This window comes from Oncorhynchus clarkii, chromosome 5, assembly GCF_045791955.1.
Source record: "Oncorhynchus clarkii lewisi isolate Uvic-CL-2024 chromosome 5, UVic_Ocla_1.0, whole genome shotgun sequence".
Lineage (NCBI taxonomy): Eukaryota > Metazoa > Chordata > Actinopteri > Salmoniformes > Salmonidae > Oncorhynchus > Oncorhynchus clarkii.
In genome coordinates this window covers 33,972,657-33,985,473 of record NC_092151.1, presented here as the reverse complement: position 1 = coordinate 33,985,473, position 12,817 = coordinate 33,972,657, and the positions used below count along the sequence as shown (strand labels likewise).

General features: G+C 43.9%; 1 protein-coding gene across 1 annotated transcript; it reads left to right on the top strand.

Moving 5' to 3' along the window:
• Positions 1-61: 61 nt before the first annotated feature.
• LOC139408687 (BCL2/adenovirus E1B 19 kDa protein-interacting protein 3-like) lies at positions 62-12,568 on the top strand. The gene is made up of 6 exons (XM_071152901.1): positions 62-617; positions 8,344-8,596; positions 9,295-9,382; positions 9,734-9,831; positions 10,197-10,346; positions 10,931-12,568. Exons 1-6 carry the CDS (start codon positions 485-487, stop codon positions 10,977-10,979), a joined length of 771 nt encoding a protein of 256 aa, XP_071009002.1. The 5' UTR covers positions 62-484; the 3' UTR covers positions 10,980-12,568.
• The last annotated feature ends 249 nt before the right edge of the window (positions 12,569-12,817 follow it).

The following is a 12,817-nucleotide window of genomic DNA, read 5'->3' as shown; positions in this document are numbered from 1 at the left end:
GTTTTATTGCACAATGCAACATTTTATCCCCACGCATAGGCGTATCCTTTGATCTACTACACACAACTGGGTATTGAGGGATGGCATTGGCATCTTGGGGTACGTGCCGATGTGCGCGATCGCAAATGAAGATTCTTTCACGTCTTGTAAATATACAGATGATGCCTTTACAGAGTTGTGAAAGTATTGAACTACAATTTTATAATTTATTCCTGTTATTTTCTCACGATGTGGTGTCACTGATGTATAATATAAACGGGGGTGGTCAATTTCCAGTACGTTACGTAATGTTAGTCTGCCTATGCTTTTTGCCTGCCTTTGTTACTAAAGAACTCGATCATCTGACGTCATCACAGAGCTCCAGGAAGATTGCAGTGCTCCTAACCACTGGTTCCAGATCAGCTAACAGAACACATTTTAACTGTGTTGGCCGTAGCTATTCTGCAACAAAGTCAAGGCGACTCAGGTCAGTTTTGGTACGCGGATGCGCGCACGTCCGAATGTTTGGAGGGAGTGTGCGTGTTCGATTGACAGTCATATGCAAGCCACCCTGCACACAGTCACGATGTCTGAAGCTGCTGCTGTAGCTGAGAACAACGGAGACGCTGGACTAAATGGTATGAATCGTCGAAATGCTTCGCTATATTTTACTGTTATTGTTTATTAGAAAACGTGTCAGGTAAGTTGAATCATTGTCATTTGATACTTTACTATTTGACTGAGTGTATAAACAATATCTAGTGAGTTTTGGGTTGGTTTTCTATGTAGTCATGGAGAAGGGTTGTGGAAGGACCTACATTGTGCTACTCCTGTTTTCTGTATTGACAGTATCATGGACCAATGTGATTTTAAGAGGCTGTATAAACCGTAAGATTGACCAACAGTAAAACCAATCGTTGTTGCACGCGGTGCTGAATAGGCGGGGTAAAGTGGATGTCAACAAGACGACACAAGACGAGATGGAAGAAGTCTTGAGAGCTCAAAAATGGGGTTAAATTAGATTAACATTTTAGTGCACATAGGAAAGGGGAAAGAAGTATTACGAAAACCTAACGAAACATACTTGGAATATTAAGTGTTTTTATTAAATGCATAGTCAGCTAATTGTGTAATAGATATGTCTTCTTGCCGTGGATGTAAACGTAGCAAACTGGCCTAGTTAATCTGACTGTGGGTTTAAATATAGACCAGCAAAGAGTAGCGGATAAAACTACACATGCACCTCTAAACACACCTGCTGCACTCAGTCTGGTCAATTTGTATGTAGCAGCCTGATACTTCTGGGTAGCCTGCTACTGTGAAAATACTAATACAATACGATCAGTCAAATGAACTGTTATACCAGGTATATGATAATTTGCTTGATTATAGGTGTATTCACTATCAACCCCTCACAACAATTTAAAGACAATTTAGTTCTGAACAATGTAGTGATATTTTTGGGGGTAGTTTGGTTATTAAATCATAATCATGTTTTTTGATTTTGTTGATTTATTTTTATACATTCAATGTATTGTGAAATAATGGAAATGCCAAATAACAAAATAATGAACATTCAATTACCAGAACATTACAACTATTCCATTGCCTCTGTCAGGTCCACATTAGGTAGACCTCAATAGAAAAATATGAAATTACAATGAAAGAAAAGTCTCTTATTTCTTCTTGGAAAGTTAGTTTAGCTGTATCGCGCAAGTTAAATGCGCCGCTGCTCCTGTTTTTCGGGTTGCATCTTCCCAGGTCCAGGTAGGGTAATCAAAACTCTGAGTTGTGTGTACTGTCAGTCTGTCACCCAACAGCCTGTGACCTATGGGTCAGAGTGCAAAATTCACCCTCCAAGATGTGTGGACAGCTCTCCTCTACCTATCCATTTTATCGGAGGATATTGGGATTCCTTGTATTGTGCTGATTTAGCCCACCAGTTAGTGTGTGTGTGTGTGTTGGCCTCCGTAGCCTGGCGCTAACCTTTTCAAGATATCCGCCACTGCTTTGCTCGTTATCAAGGCCACCGGGCACTAGTCATCCTTCAACTATTTAAAACTCAACCGAGTCACTTCCTTAGATAACCGCGTCTAAGAAGGTTGTTAGCCTAGCCAGCTATAAAACATACCAACTCCACCTAGATGCCACTGTGTTTTCAGCTTGGTTTACCATAAATAAGCCTACGTTTAAACATCTCACCTGAAATTATTTGCGGGTGCTATACAACTCCCGTCAGATTATTGTAGCTCTCTACCTTTACTGTGTATTGTGGTAGCTGTTGTAATACATTATCCAGTTACTATTGTTAGTTCATTTGATTAATCAGTATATTGTATAAGAAAAATAACATATGTCCTTTTTAACTGTCACGTTCTGAGCTGTGAGAACATCGCAACACCATGATGCTGGGCATTCATGGCTGTTCGTCTTGTGGAGATGAACTACAAATAGGAGATGGTCATGACCTGTGCCCTGCTGCCTAGGTGTTAGCCACCTGCGTGAGGCCCTTTCAGACCTCTGCATTAACTGCGCCACCCTGCCTGTGAGGGAAGCGCAGCGCGGCTAGGCAGAGTTGAGGCATCTACACCGTTCAGTGTACCACCTTCACCGGCTTTTCTTACAGAGCTTCAGAGATGCTGGGCCAACCCGTGGGCTCTCGCCCACCACACCAAGGATAGTAGGATGCTATCTGCCATGCGTGACACAAAACATTGGCTGGACCATATGCCTAAAGTGGATGAATGCATAGCAGAGCTGATGCTCTACCCCAGATAAAGCCCCGAAGGAAGATGCCCGCTGCCCCAGACATCTGTGCATGGCCACAGATGAGCTACTGTTATGGGTCTATGACACAGCTGCCCACGTTGGGAACTCTCTATGTTCATGCTAGCACAGAACGGGATGCTCCAGCTAGACCATGCGAACCTGAATCTCTGCAACCTGAATGATGCATTACATCAAGCTTTTGCGTTCATGACCAGAGAGCTAGGCAGACTGATGTTCACCCTAGTTGTGACTCGTCACCAGGTCTGGCTTGCCCTAGCCCCAGTGCCCAATAACTCCAGGCGGACAATGAGAAATCTCCTAGTGGTCCCGGGACTGCTCTTTGACCCTGCGGCAGAGTGGGCCATCGAACATAGAAAACAGTTGAGTCAGGCTACACTGCTGTGGAACCCAGAAACCAGGCATCACGGAGTCGTGGCAGAAGGAGGCCTGACGCGTGTGAACCTCGCCGCTCTCCCCTACACATGCCCCTGGCCCTACCACCAGCCTAACACGTGCTTGACGGCAATGCAGCCAGCCCCAAACACCACATCAGGCGTGGGGGTAGAAACTGAATGGGGGGGGGCGGCTGTCTGCCGATTTACCCAGCAGCACTTGACCTACTGGGCACTTGACCAGAAGAGGACTGGCCACCCCACATAGCCTGGTTCCTCTCTAGGTTTCTTCCTAGGTTTTGGCCTTTCTAGGGAGTTTTTCCTAGCCACCGTGCTTCTACACCTGCATTGCTTGCTGTTTGGGGTTTTAGGCTGGGTTTCTGTACAGCACTTTGAGATATCAGCTGATGTACGAAGGGCTATATAAATAAATTTGATTTGATTTGACCTACAAGGCACTTTCCAAATGCCTGTTTCTGGAAGGCTACCCAAAACGTTTGACCCAAGTTAAACAATTTAAAGTCAATGCTACCAAATACTAATTGAGTGCATGGTAACTACTGACCCACTGGGAATGTGATGAAAGAAAAGCTGAAATAAATAATTCTCTCTACTATTATTCTGACATTTCACATTCTTAATATAAAGTGGTGATCCTAACTGACCTAAAACAGGGAATTTTTACTAGGATTAAATATCAGGAATTGTGAAACTGAGTTTAAACGTATTTGGCTAAAGGTGTATGTAAACTTCAACTGTAACTATGATTCTACGAACACCTGGAAGACCGTCAGTACTTTCCTGTCACTTGTAATCTTTTTAGGGGAAGATTCCCGGAGACAGTGCGTTGTCTGACGTACGGTTTTATATGAACCGTGGGCACGTCCTCCCATGCTTTCACATCACAGGCGTGACTTTGTTCATTCTACTCTACCTGCGCGGAGTCAAGTGATATAAATACTTACTTTCAACCGTACTCACGGTCTTCCAGGTATTCGTACAACCATAGTTACATTTGTAACTTCTGTTCTTCAAAGTAGATAAGGTATACTTTCACCAACTGTCTCTGTCCCTCTCGTCATTGTTGTGTACGTTCCTCTCTCATGCAGTCTGGGTGTGTAACGGCCAAGATCCTTTTTACGTGTAAATTTGGCTAGCCAAGCTTGCTTCTCCTTCATGTTGGTGCTAGCCTGCTTGTTAGTTGTTATGCATCAAAAGCCAATTCCGTAGGGCCTGGAAACGATAGTGAACTTCGATTGGTCAATAGCAACACAATGTTGCGGATTATTTGCATAATGTTCAGCAACGGGGCTCCGCTGTTTAATCGCCCCCAATGTGTTAGGTGGATTTCCGATTTGGAGCGTGAAGTCACAACATAGCATTGCCAAAAGCCCTGGTCTGCCGTAGAAAGCCTATGTCAATTACTATCGCCAGAACGGCCAAACTTTTGTTTATTTTATTGATGGCAGTTTTGGGGTCTAAAATTAGTTGATTATGATCAAGTTAGATCCACACTGAATTATTTTAGTCACAACAAATCGAGATATTTAGTTAAATAGTGATCCATTCTGACTACTACATTTGTTGTCTCACAGGAGCACGTGCTGACACGGACCAATCACAGACTGGCAGGCTAAAAGTAGTCTCCATAGACATTTTTAATTTAACCAGGCAAGTCAGTTGAGAACAAACTTTTAATTACAATGACGGCCTAACCTGGACGATGCTGGGCCAATTGTGTACCGCACTATGGGACTCCCAATCACAGCTGGTTGTGATAGCCTGGAATCGAACCAGGGTCTGTAGGGATGCCTTTAGCACTGAGATGCAGTGCCTTAGACCACTGCACCACTCGGGAGACCCATTAAAGGGGATTCTTTCGGATTTTGGCAATTAGGCCATTTATCGACTTCCCCAGAGTCAGATTAATTTGTGGATGCCATTTTTATGTCTCTACAATTCCCTTCAAATTGCACGCACTAGCACAACTGGAAGTTTATATGTAACGCTAGTTAGCATTGGCTCGCAAAACTACTTCTAACCTCCTTCATGCTGAACACATAAGAAAAATGGCATGCACGAGTTAATCTGACTCTGGGAAAGCAGATAAATGGCCTCATTGCCAAAACCCTGAGGTTGACTCTCAGGCAGGGTGAAAACGACTACATCGACCATGATCCTTCGCTAGTTACGCTCACTTTCACCATGATCTTTAGGGTTTTCTTTTTTTTTGGTGCCATTCAGCCCCTTTCAGCAATATGGCACGCTTCAAATTCAAATACTTCCGGCTTCATGCACCATCTAAAGTTTTTCATAGGAATACAAAGATTTGTAGAATAATAATGAAGAGATCAAAACTATGAAATAACACATGGAATCATGTAGTAACCAAAAGTGTTTTTTTTTTTTATTCTTCAAAGCAGCCACCCATTGCCTTGATGGCAGCTTTGCACAGTCTTGGCATTCTCTCAACCAGCTTCATGAGGTAGTCACCTGGAATGCATTTCAATTAACAGGTGTGGCTTGTTAATTTGTGGACTCTTTCTACCATCCCCTCCAACCCACCCAAAACATGCGCCAACAAAAATAAGAAAAGAGAGGAAAAACAACAATGCAAGAAACAATAGACATCAAGGACAACCAAAATCTAAACAGCAAGTCCAGCTGTATGCGTTTGAGTGCATGTGTGGCACTATTTGATTGTTTGTGTGCACCTGCGTGGCATCAGCCTCGGGGAAATGGACATTGGATGTAACAGTGTTCCCCCTTTGTCATTCAAGCTAACTTTTTAAAAATGTATTTACCATTTTGTTATGGTCATTGTAGTTAAGTACCATGTTTCTGAGCTGAACTCGGTGTTTTAAAATGACTGTTTTCAAAATGTTTTTTTTGACGTCATTGGATAGTTCTATTTAACTTTAATTTAAACAAAATTCTACAAATGCAGAAATGCATCGTTTTCACATGTAGACACTATTGTGCTGGCGATAAGCAAAATGAGGTTGAAAAGTTGTAGAATTTCCCTTTTGCGTTGTGATCTTCCTTTGTCATAGCCTTCTACTCAACTTTGTCACTATGATGGTGCCTATATGGATATATCCTGTTAGCAAATATTGATGGAGTATGTGCTCAGTCTGGAATGAACTGGGGGATGTATATTTAAAGATCTCCGTGTGCGTGGGTTGCAAGGGGAGCAAAAGGCATGTTTATCAGTGTCACACATATAATGCCTCTAGAGGAAGTTCACAGTCAGCACTGTGTTGACCTCCCTTTATGGGGGCTGCTGGGTATGGGCAGATGTGATCGAGCATTACCAAGCCCTGAACTGAGTGAGTTGGCATGCTGTGCTATTTCTGGACACAGTGACATGTGGAAAGTGCAGAACGTTTTTCAGGACACAGCAGGGTGGAGTAGGAAAGTGAGGGTGAGGATCAGGAGCCTTTCATTCGGAAGTTTGAGCGTACATGTTGAGTCAGTTAGATTCCAGCTGCAGTGCGAGCCAGGGAGGGAACAAGGTTTGTTATTGTTAGACAGAGCTTACTCACTCTGTCTATAAATAAGTAGATACTCATTTTTGCTGTGTAATTCTCAGAATTGAGGAAAGCTTTATGTCCACTGCAATGTCATTGTCTTGGATAAGATATCTCAGTCCCATCCACACAATGGGTATATTCAGTTTACCTTACTCTTCTTTGGTGATTATGTGAGTCTTTGGAGCCATTGGTTAGGTTATACATACTGGTTCTTATTACCATAAGATACGTTTCCATATAACAGCTCCACGACAGAGCGAGCAGCAGCCAGAATGTTCGGCTCAACGCTGGCGTCATGGCAACCTTGTTTAGGCCATGGAGCACGGACAATGGACTGTCGACAGTGGCTTTGCTCAGGCCACTGTGTAATCCTCGGGATGAGCCTGGGGTGCTGAGTTGGACTTGGGGTTAGGGGCTGCTGTCATTCAATGTCTGGCCGGTGAAACTGACTGAGAGACTAAGTCAGCTAGGCTGACTGTCACATGACCAGTGTGTTTACTCTCTCTGCTATGAGATCATGTGCTCTGCTTGTGAACCCTAGCTTCCTAAATTAGGGGAGTATGTGAGACATTTTAAGATGGGGAAACCAGAGCGAGAAAGAGACTGGATGTCTCTCCAGTGTCAGTGTAACTCCCTATAATTTGTATCCTAACTGTGACTGGCAGTCTCCCCTGTAGCGAGTCCCTGCCTGGGCTCATGTAGTAACATGGATCAGCCAGGCTAGGCCATGGCTCGTATATAACAGCAGGTGCTGTAAACTGACAGCACAGCATAAAATGATATTCTAGACAATTCTATTCTTCCAACTTTGAGGCATCAGTTTTGGGAAGGCCCTTTCCTGTTTCAGCATGACATTGCCACCGTGCACAAAGCGAGGTCCATACAGAAATGGTTTGTCAAGATCGGTGTGGAAGAACTTGACTGGCCTGCACAAAGCGCTGACCTTAACCCCATTGAGCACCTTTGGGAGGAATTGGAACACAGACTGTGAGCCAGGCCTAATCGCCCAAGATCAGTGCCTGACCGCACTAATGCGCTTGTGGATGAATGGAAGCAAGTCCCCGCAGCAATATTCCAACATCTAGTGGAAAGCCTTCCCAGAAGAGTGGAGGCTGTTATAGCAGAAAAGGGGGAACCAACTCCATATTAATGCCCATGATTTTGGAATGAGATGTTTGACAAGTAAGTGTCCACATACTTTTAGTGTATATCGCCTGATGATGTCACCAGGCAGGCCAAAACTCCATCCCACCTAAACAGACACATTTCAGGCGGTCTTTTCAAACAGCTCTTACACTTAATTCCCTTTATCATTTTCATGGTGATAATTCACAATTATTCTAACCTGGAAATATACATACACTTTTTGTAAAACAGGATAATCAAGTTTTTGACTGTGCTGGAACTTTTTAAACTTTGGCTGTGTGTCTCTGCCAGTCTCTCTGACTGTTTCTTTATCCCCCTCATCATATCGTTCTAGGTATGTTTTTTTAGTCTATTAGTTCAGCATAGAGGCACAATTTTCCATGGTCTGCAAAACATACAAGATATACAAAAACATGGAACGTAATCATATACATGTAATAAGTTGTGAAGTTTGATAAGATTCGCTAAGTATCCCAACTGACAAATGTGACCAATGTCATGTACTGTATGTACTTGTCCTGCAGGGTCCTGGGTGGAGTTGGAGATGAACAGAGCTGCGGCCGCAGCTGCGGCGGGGTTGTCCCAGTCTACCTCCACCGTTGGCCAAGCTCTGGGTCTGCTCCCCCTGCCTCAGGTGGTGGTGGAGGAGGTGGTGGAGGCCATTGTGGGGGGCCTAGAGCATGTGCCTTCCTCATCCTCCATCCATAACGGAGACATGGAAAAGATTCTACTGGACGCTCAGCATGAGTCTAGCCGCAGCAACTCTTCCTGTGACAGGTAGGGGGTGCTACAATGAGGAAGAACGCAGTTCAGCTTGGCCTTGAAAAAACTCCGTACAGATAATAAAAATCTAGAACAATTCTTAAAAATCACCTGTAACTCTTTTCAATTCACTGTTGAGGTCACATACTAGCCCAAAATCCATGTAGATTTAATCTCTGGATTGATATAGTACTGTATGCTGTTATGGCGCTGTAAATATAATCAGTTTGCAATAGTCAACAACATCTTCATCACCTGTGTGTGCACAGGGGGAGGTCATTGGACTTAAATCCACTCACACCTCTGCTTTCCCTACCCTCTGAGCCATGAGGTTGCCTGCCATAAACACAGGCTTATCTGGTCGCCCGGTCAGCTGAGTCCGTCAACTGTCAATGAGTCATCTGAGAATGTTTACCAGGAGTGTTTCTACAACCGCCTACTAATGGTGGAGCTCACAGACAGACTCATCCATCCACTTTGAGGTGGCAGGCTGACAGGCAAAGTGAAAGCCTAATAGAGGCATGATTCATATGCACATTGAGCCATCAGAGGCAAGGTCTCTTGATTAATGCATTGGGAATTTGAGCAAGCCCCAAATCTTCAACCTGGTTACTGCATACAAGTGTACATTCCCATGCACCAAGGGAGAGAATACTTGGAGTGCAGTGATTGGCTGTGGCTGTTTTTATTTTGTTGTTTGATCCTCCCCACAGTCCTCCCCGGCCTCCTAGTCCCCAGGAGGATGATCATGATGGACAGATCATCTTTGATGCGGACGTGAGCAGCAGAAGAGATGGCCAAGTAAGAGTTATTACTTGGTGTGCCTGAGCTACCTACGTCACATGTATGTTTCCATGGTAATATAACCTGCTGCTTCCCTCAGTCTCTTGTGAATGACAACCATAACCTTTGTTACAATGGCGACGGCAACAGGAAACACTAACCCGGTGGGTTTGAATCCATGTACACGGCAGTAGCCTCCGCTTTAGGTTCCATTACAGTTACACACACACACTCTGTCAGTGTCTGTAACCATGGCAGCCTCACACTGGGTTTATTGTATTGTATGGGCAGTCAGCCATATTGTCTCTGCCTCCCCCTGTTGTCTGTACTGAGATCAGTGTCCTAATGCGCAGCATGTGTCCCTTGCAGTCAGGGGAAGATACCCTGGAGAGGGACATGGATATCCTGATGAAGGACTCAGACTGGGTAGCAGACTGGTCAAGTCGGCCCGAGAACATTCCTCCTAAGTGAGTGATGTACACAGTCCCATTGCCCCTAAAACATACAAGTCTTATTGTATCTGATCTCCTAGGTAAATCCTAGTGTGTTTGTGCATACAGTAATACTACTTATGGCTGAATATTTCCACATGATAAGGAGATGATGGATAATACTGTAATGAATCCACAGGGGGCTGCTGACGGGAGGACTACTCATAATAATGTCTGGAACGGTGCACATGGAATGGCATCAAACACTTTGAAAATCCTCTGTTTGATGTATTTGATACCATCTTCCCCAATTAGGGTGCCACCAACCTCCTGTGGGACAATGTTGATGAGGAAGATGGTGACGTTACTGTATGATAACCATAATTTGTCCTTGCCTGTAGGGAGTTCCATTTCCGCCACCCCCGGCATTCAGATACACTCAGCATGAGAAAGACCGGGGCGATGAAGAAAGGAGGTGTCTTCTCTGCAGAGTTCCTCAAAGTGTTCATCCCCTCACTGCTACTATCACACATCCTGGTCCTGGGACTTGGGTAAGAGCAAACCTAGGACACTTTTGCGATCAACCTCCGTTAGGTAATCATTTGTGTTATAAGTAGGATAATAGCACTTTTTTTTATGGAAGTGAAAAAGCCAAGTGATGACATTATGGAAGGCTTGTTTCAACCCATCAATGCGTCTGCATTGAGAATAACATTTCCATTTTTATAGCCGTTAGCTGGCTAAGTAATCTCCTGAACAGCTTTCAATTTCCTTCTGTTTACAGTTGTTTGCGTACAATTAGAAGAACCCCAATCAGATCCAATATATCATGTTTTGTTTACTGGGAATCAGATATCCCTGGAACAAAACTGCATGTACAGAAAATTATTACAGCAGAGGGCGTGTGGTGGCAACACACAGTGGGCAGCTGCAATGCTCGAGCCCTGTGTATATGTCTGGGTCTGGATAGTAGAACAGCTGCTGCTGGGATGGATTGACACCTGCTGCGCCACACCCTTAACACACACTTTGACAGCACACATGACACGGCAGGGACAATCCACAACTCTATCTATCACTTATCAGCCGACTAGTTAATGACTCTGGGTGTAACTGCTCTCTCTCTCCCCCTCAGGGTGTACATTGGGAAGAGGTTGAGCACGCCCCCTACGAGTTCTTTCTGAGCAAGAAGCTGAACGAGTGCCTGCGGGAGAAATGACACTGTTGTATGAAGAATTCCCCTCTCTCCTCAAACTATTCCTCTCCTTTGCCCCCTCTTTCTCTCTCTGCTTTCTCCCACCTAAAGCATTTCCTCCTCCTGTAAACTGCGCAGACCTGAACCGTGCTGTGTTCTTAGGACAGATGTGTTGCCTCCAGCCCCCCCCCCCCCCCCCCCCCCCCCCCCCCCCCCCTTTCCTTCCTCATTTGTATTGGTGAGGTCATGAAAAGTGAGGTCATGTTCCCTTTTCCTCTTGTTTTGGGTGTAATTGTTTATAAAGTGTGTTTTTTTGGGGGAGGGGGCAAAGCATAAAACCAAACTCCTCTACACACTAGCTCCAGCACTCTGTCATGCCTGGTACAAGAAAGAGCTGTCTGCCCCACAGATTTACAAAATAGAAGTAGCCCAAGCTTGTGCCATCTACAACGGTGGTTGGGTGACTCTCTCAAGCCCGTCACTTGACCCTGAAAGGGTCTAACTAATTTCATAAAGACAGAAGCTAACCTGAAAATGTGAGCATGCCTTTGAAAGTCATCTTTTTGTCTATAACTATAAATACAATTTACTGTAGATGTTATGGTCTTTTTTTAAAGTATTTTTACCACCATAATAAAGCCTGAGTTTTGATTAAGGGTGTTATCAAATTTATTTGGCCATTGTGGCCATGTCAAATCCACAACCACCAGATGCTGTTCATTGGAGAGAATCCGCTTGGACTGCCAGATGAGATGTGTCCAGTACGTGTCATTGTTTTGTTTCTGTCTTGATTTCTTTACGATATACCATGGGCCTAGTTATTTAGGCTTGATTCAATGGGTAAACCTCTGATATGCCTGCGCAACTGACAGGTCATCTTACACACTTGTACAGCATACACGCAGACATTTAAGAACGAGTTTATGTAGGTTGTTAGTCCAGCTGGGGATTAACCCTGATGTTTCACCACACTGATAGTTGGAATGGAGTCCAAAGGCAGATTAGTTTTAGAGGTACAACTACATGGACAAATTCAAGCGTGCTCAAAGAGGGGCCGCAGTGTTTCAAAGTTGAGATTTAAGATGGGGCTGTTTGTACTAACACTCCACCGTTGGATATTGCTGACATCAACCTCTTTATTTCCCTCTACACATCTGCCAAAAGGAACTGAGGTCCACCTTGAACCTCAACTCTTCTCAGTAGCCACGTGCCTCACCTCTGTTCCCAAGACTCCATTGTGGTTCTGTTGGTCAGTGTCTGTCTGTGATCTGACACCCGGGCTTCTATATGGTTTGTTCCAGTGAGTTTTATTGTCTGTATTGTGACATTGGAGTCTGAATGCACAGAGCAGGAGGTATAGCTATGATAAGACTGAACTCATCAGGGATTTAGTGAAGATTGTTAGAGATATACACTTTGCAGGGCCCATTTTGAAAAGGAAAGTTTAAAAATGATTCCCCTCACTGCTATGGTAACAATAGTTATTGTAATCATACACATCCTTTTGATTTAATTTGGTTTTTTTCCCCTCATTGTAAAATGGAAAAAAGGTTTTGTCATTAAAATTTCCTCAATCAAGCTGAATTGTTAAGAATTATTTTGTACTAGTTTCACTTAACTATGCAAAGGGAAGGGATCACCTCTTTTCCACCAAGGTGCATGAATTGAGGAAAAAAGTGGATAGGCGATTCAGCATCTCTTGCAGGACAATGGAATTGATGAAAAAAAAAATCGTATTAAGTAGAAACAACATGAAAGGCTTTTGGTCTTCAGGTTTTTTTTTTTACCTGAAGAAGGCCAAAAGATGTATTGTGTTGATTCTACTTT

Bases quoted from the DNA above. Each gene is read 5' to 3' on its own strand.
- LOC139408687 (XM_071152901.1), top strand. From the start codon at position 485: ATGCGCGCACGTCCGAATGTTTGGAGGGAGTGTGCGTGTTCGATTGAC. The intron at 8,597-9,294 runs GTAGGGGGTGCT...TCCTCCCCACAG, and splicing joins AGCAACTCTTCCTGTGACAG to TCCTCCCCGGCCTCCTAGTC. The intron at 10,347-10,930 runs GTAAGAGCAAAC...TCTCCCCCTCAG, and splicing joins ATCCTGGTCCTGGGACTTGG to GGTGTACATTGGGAAGAGGT.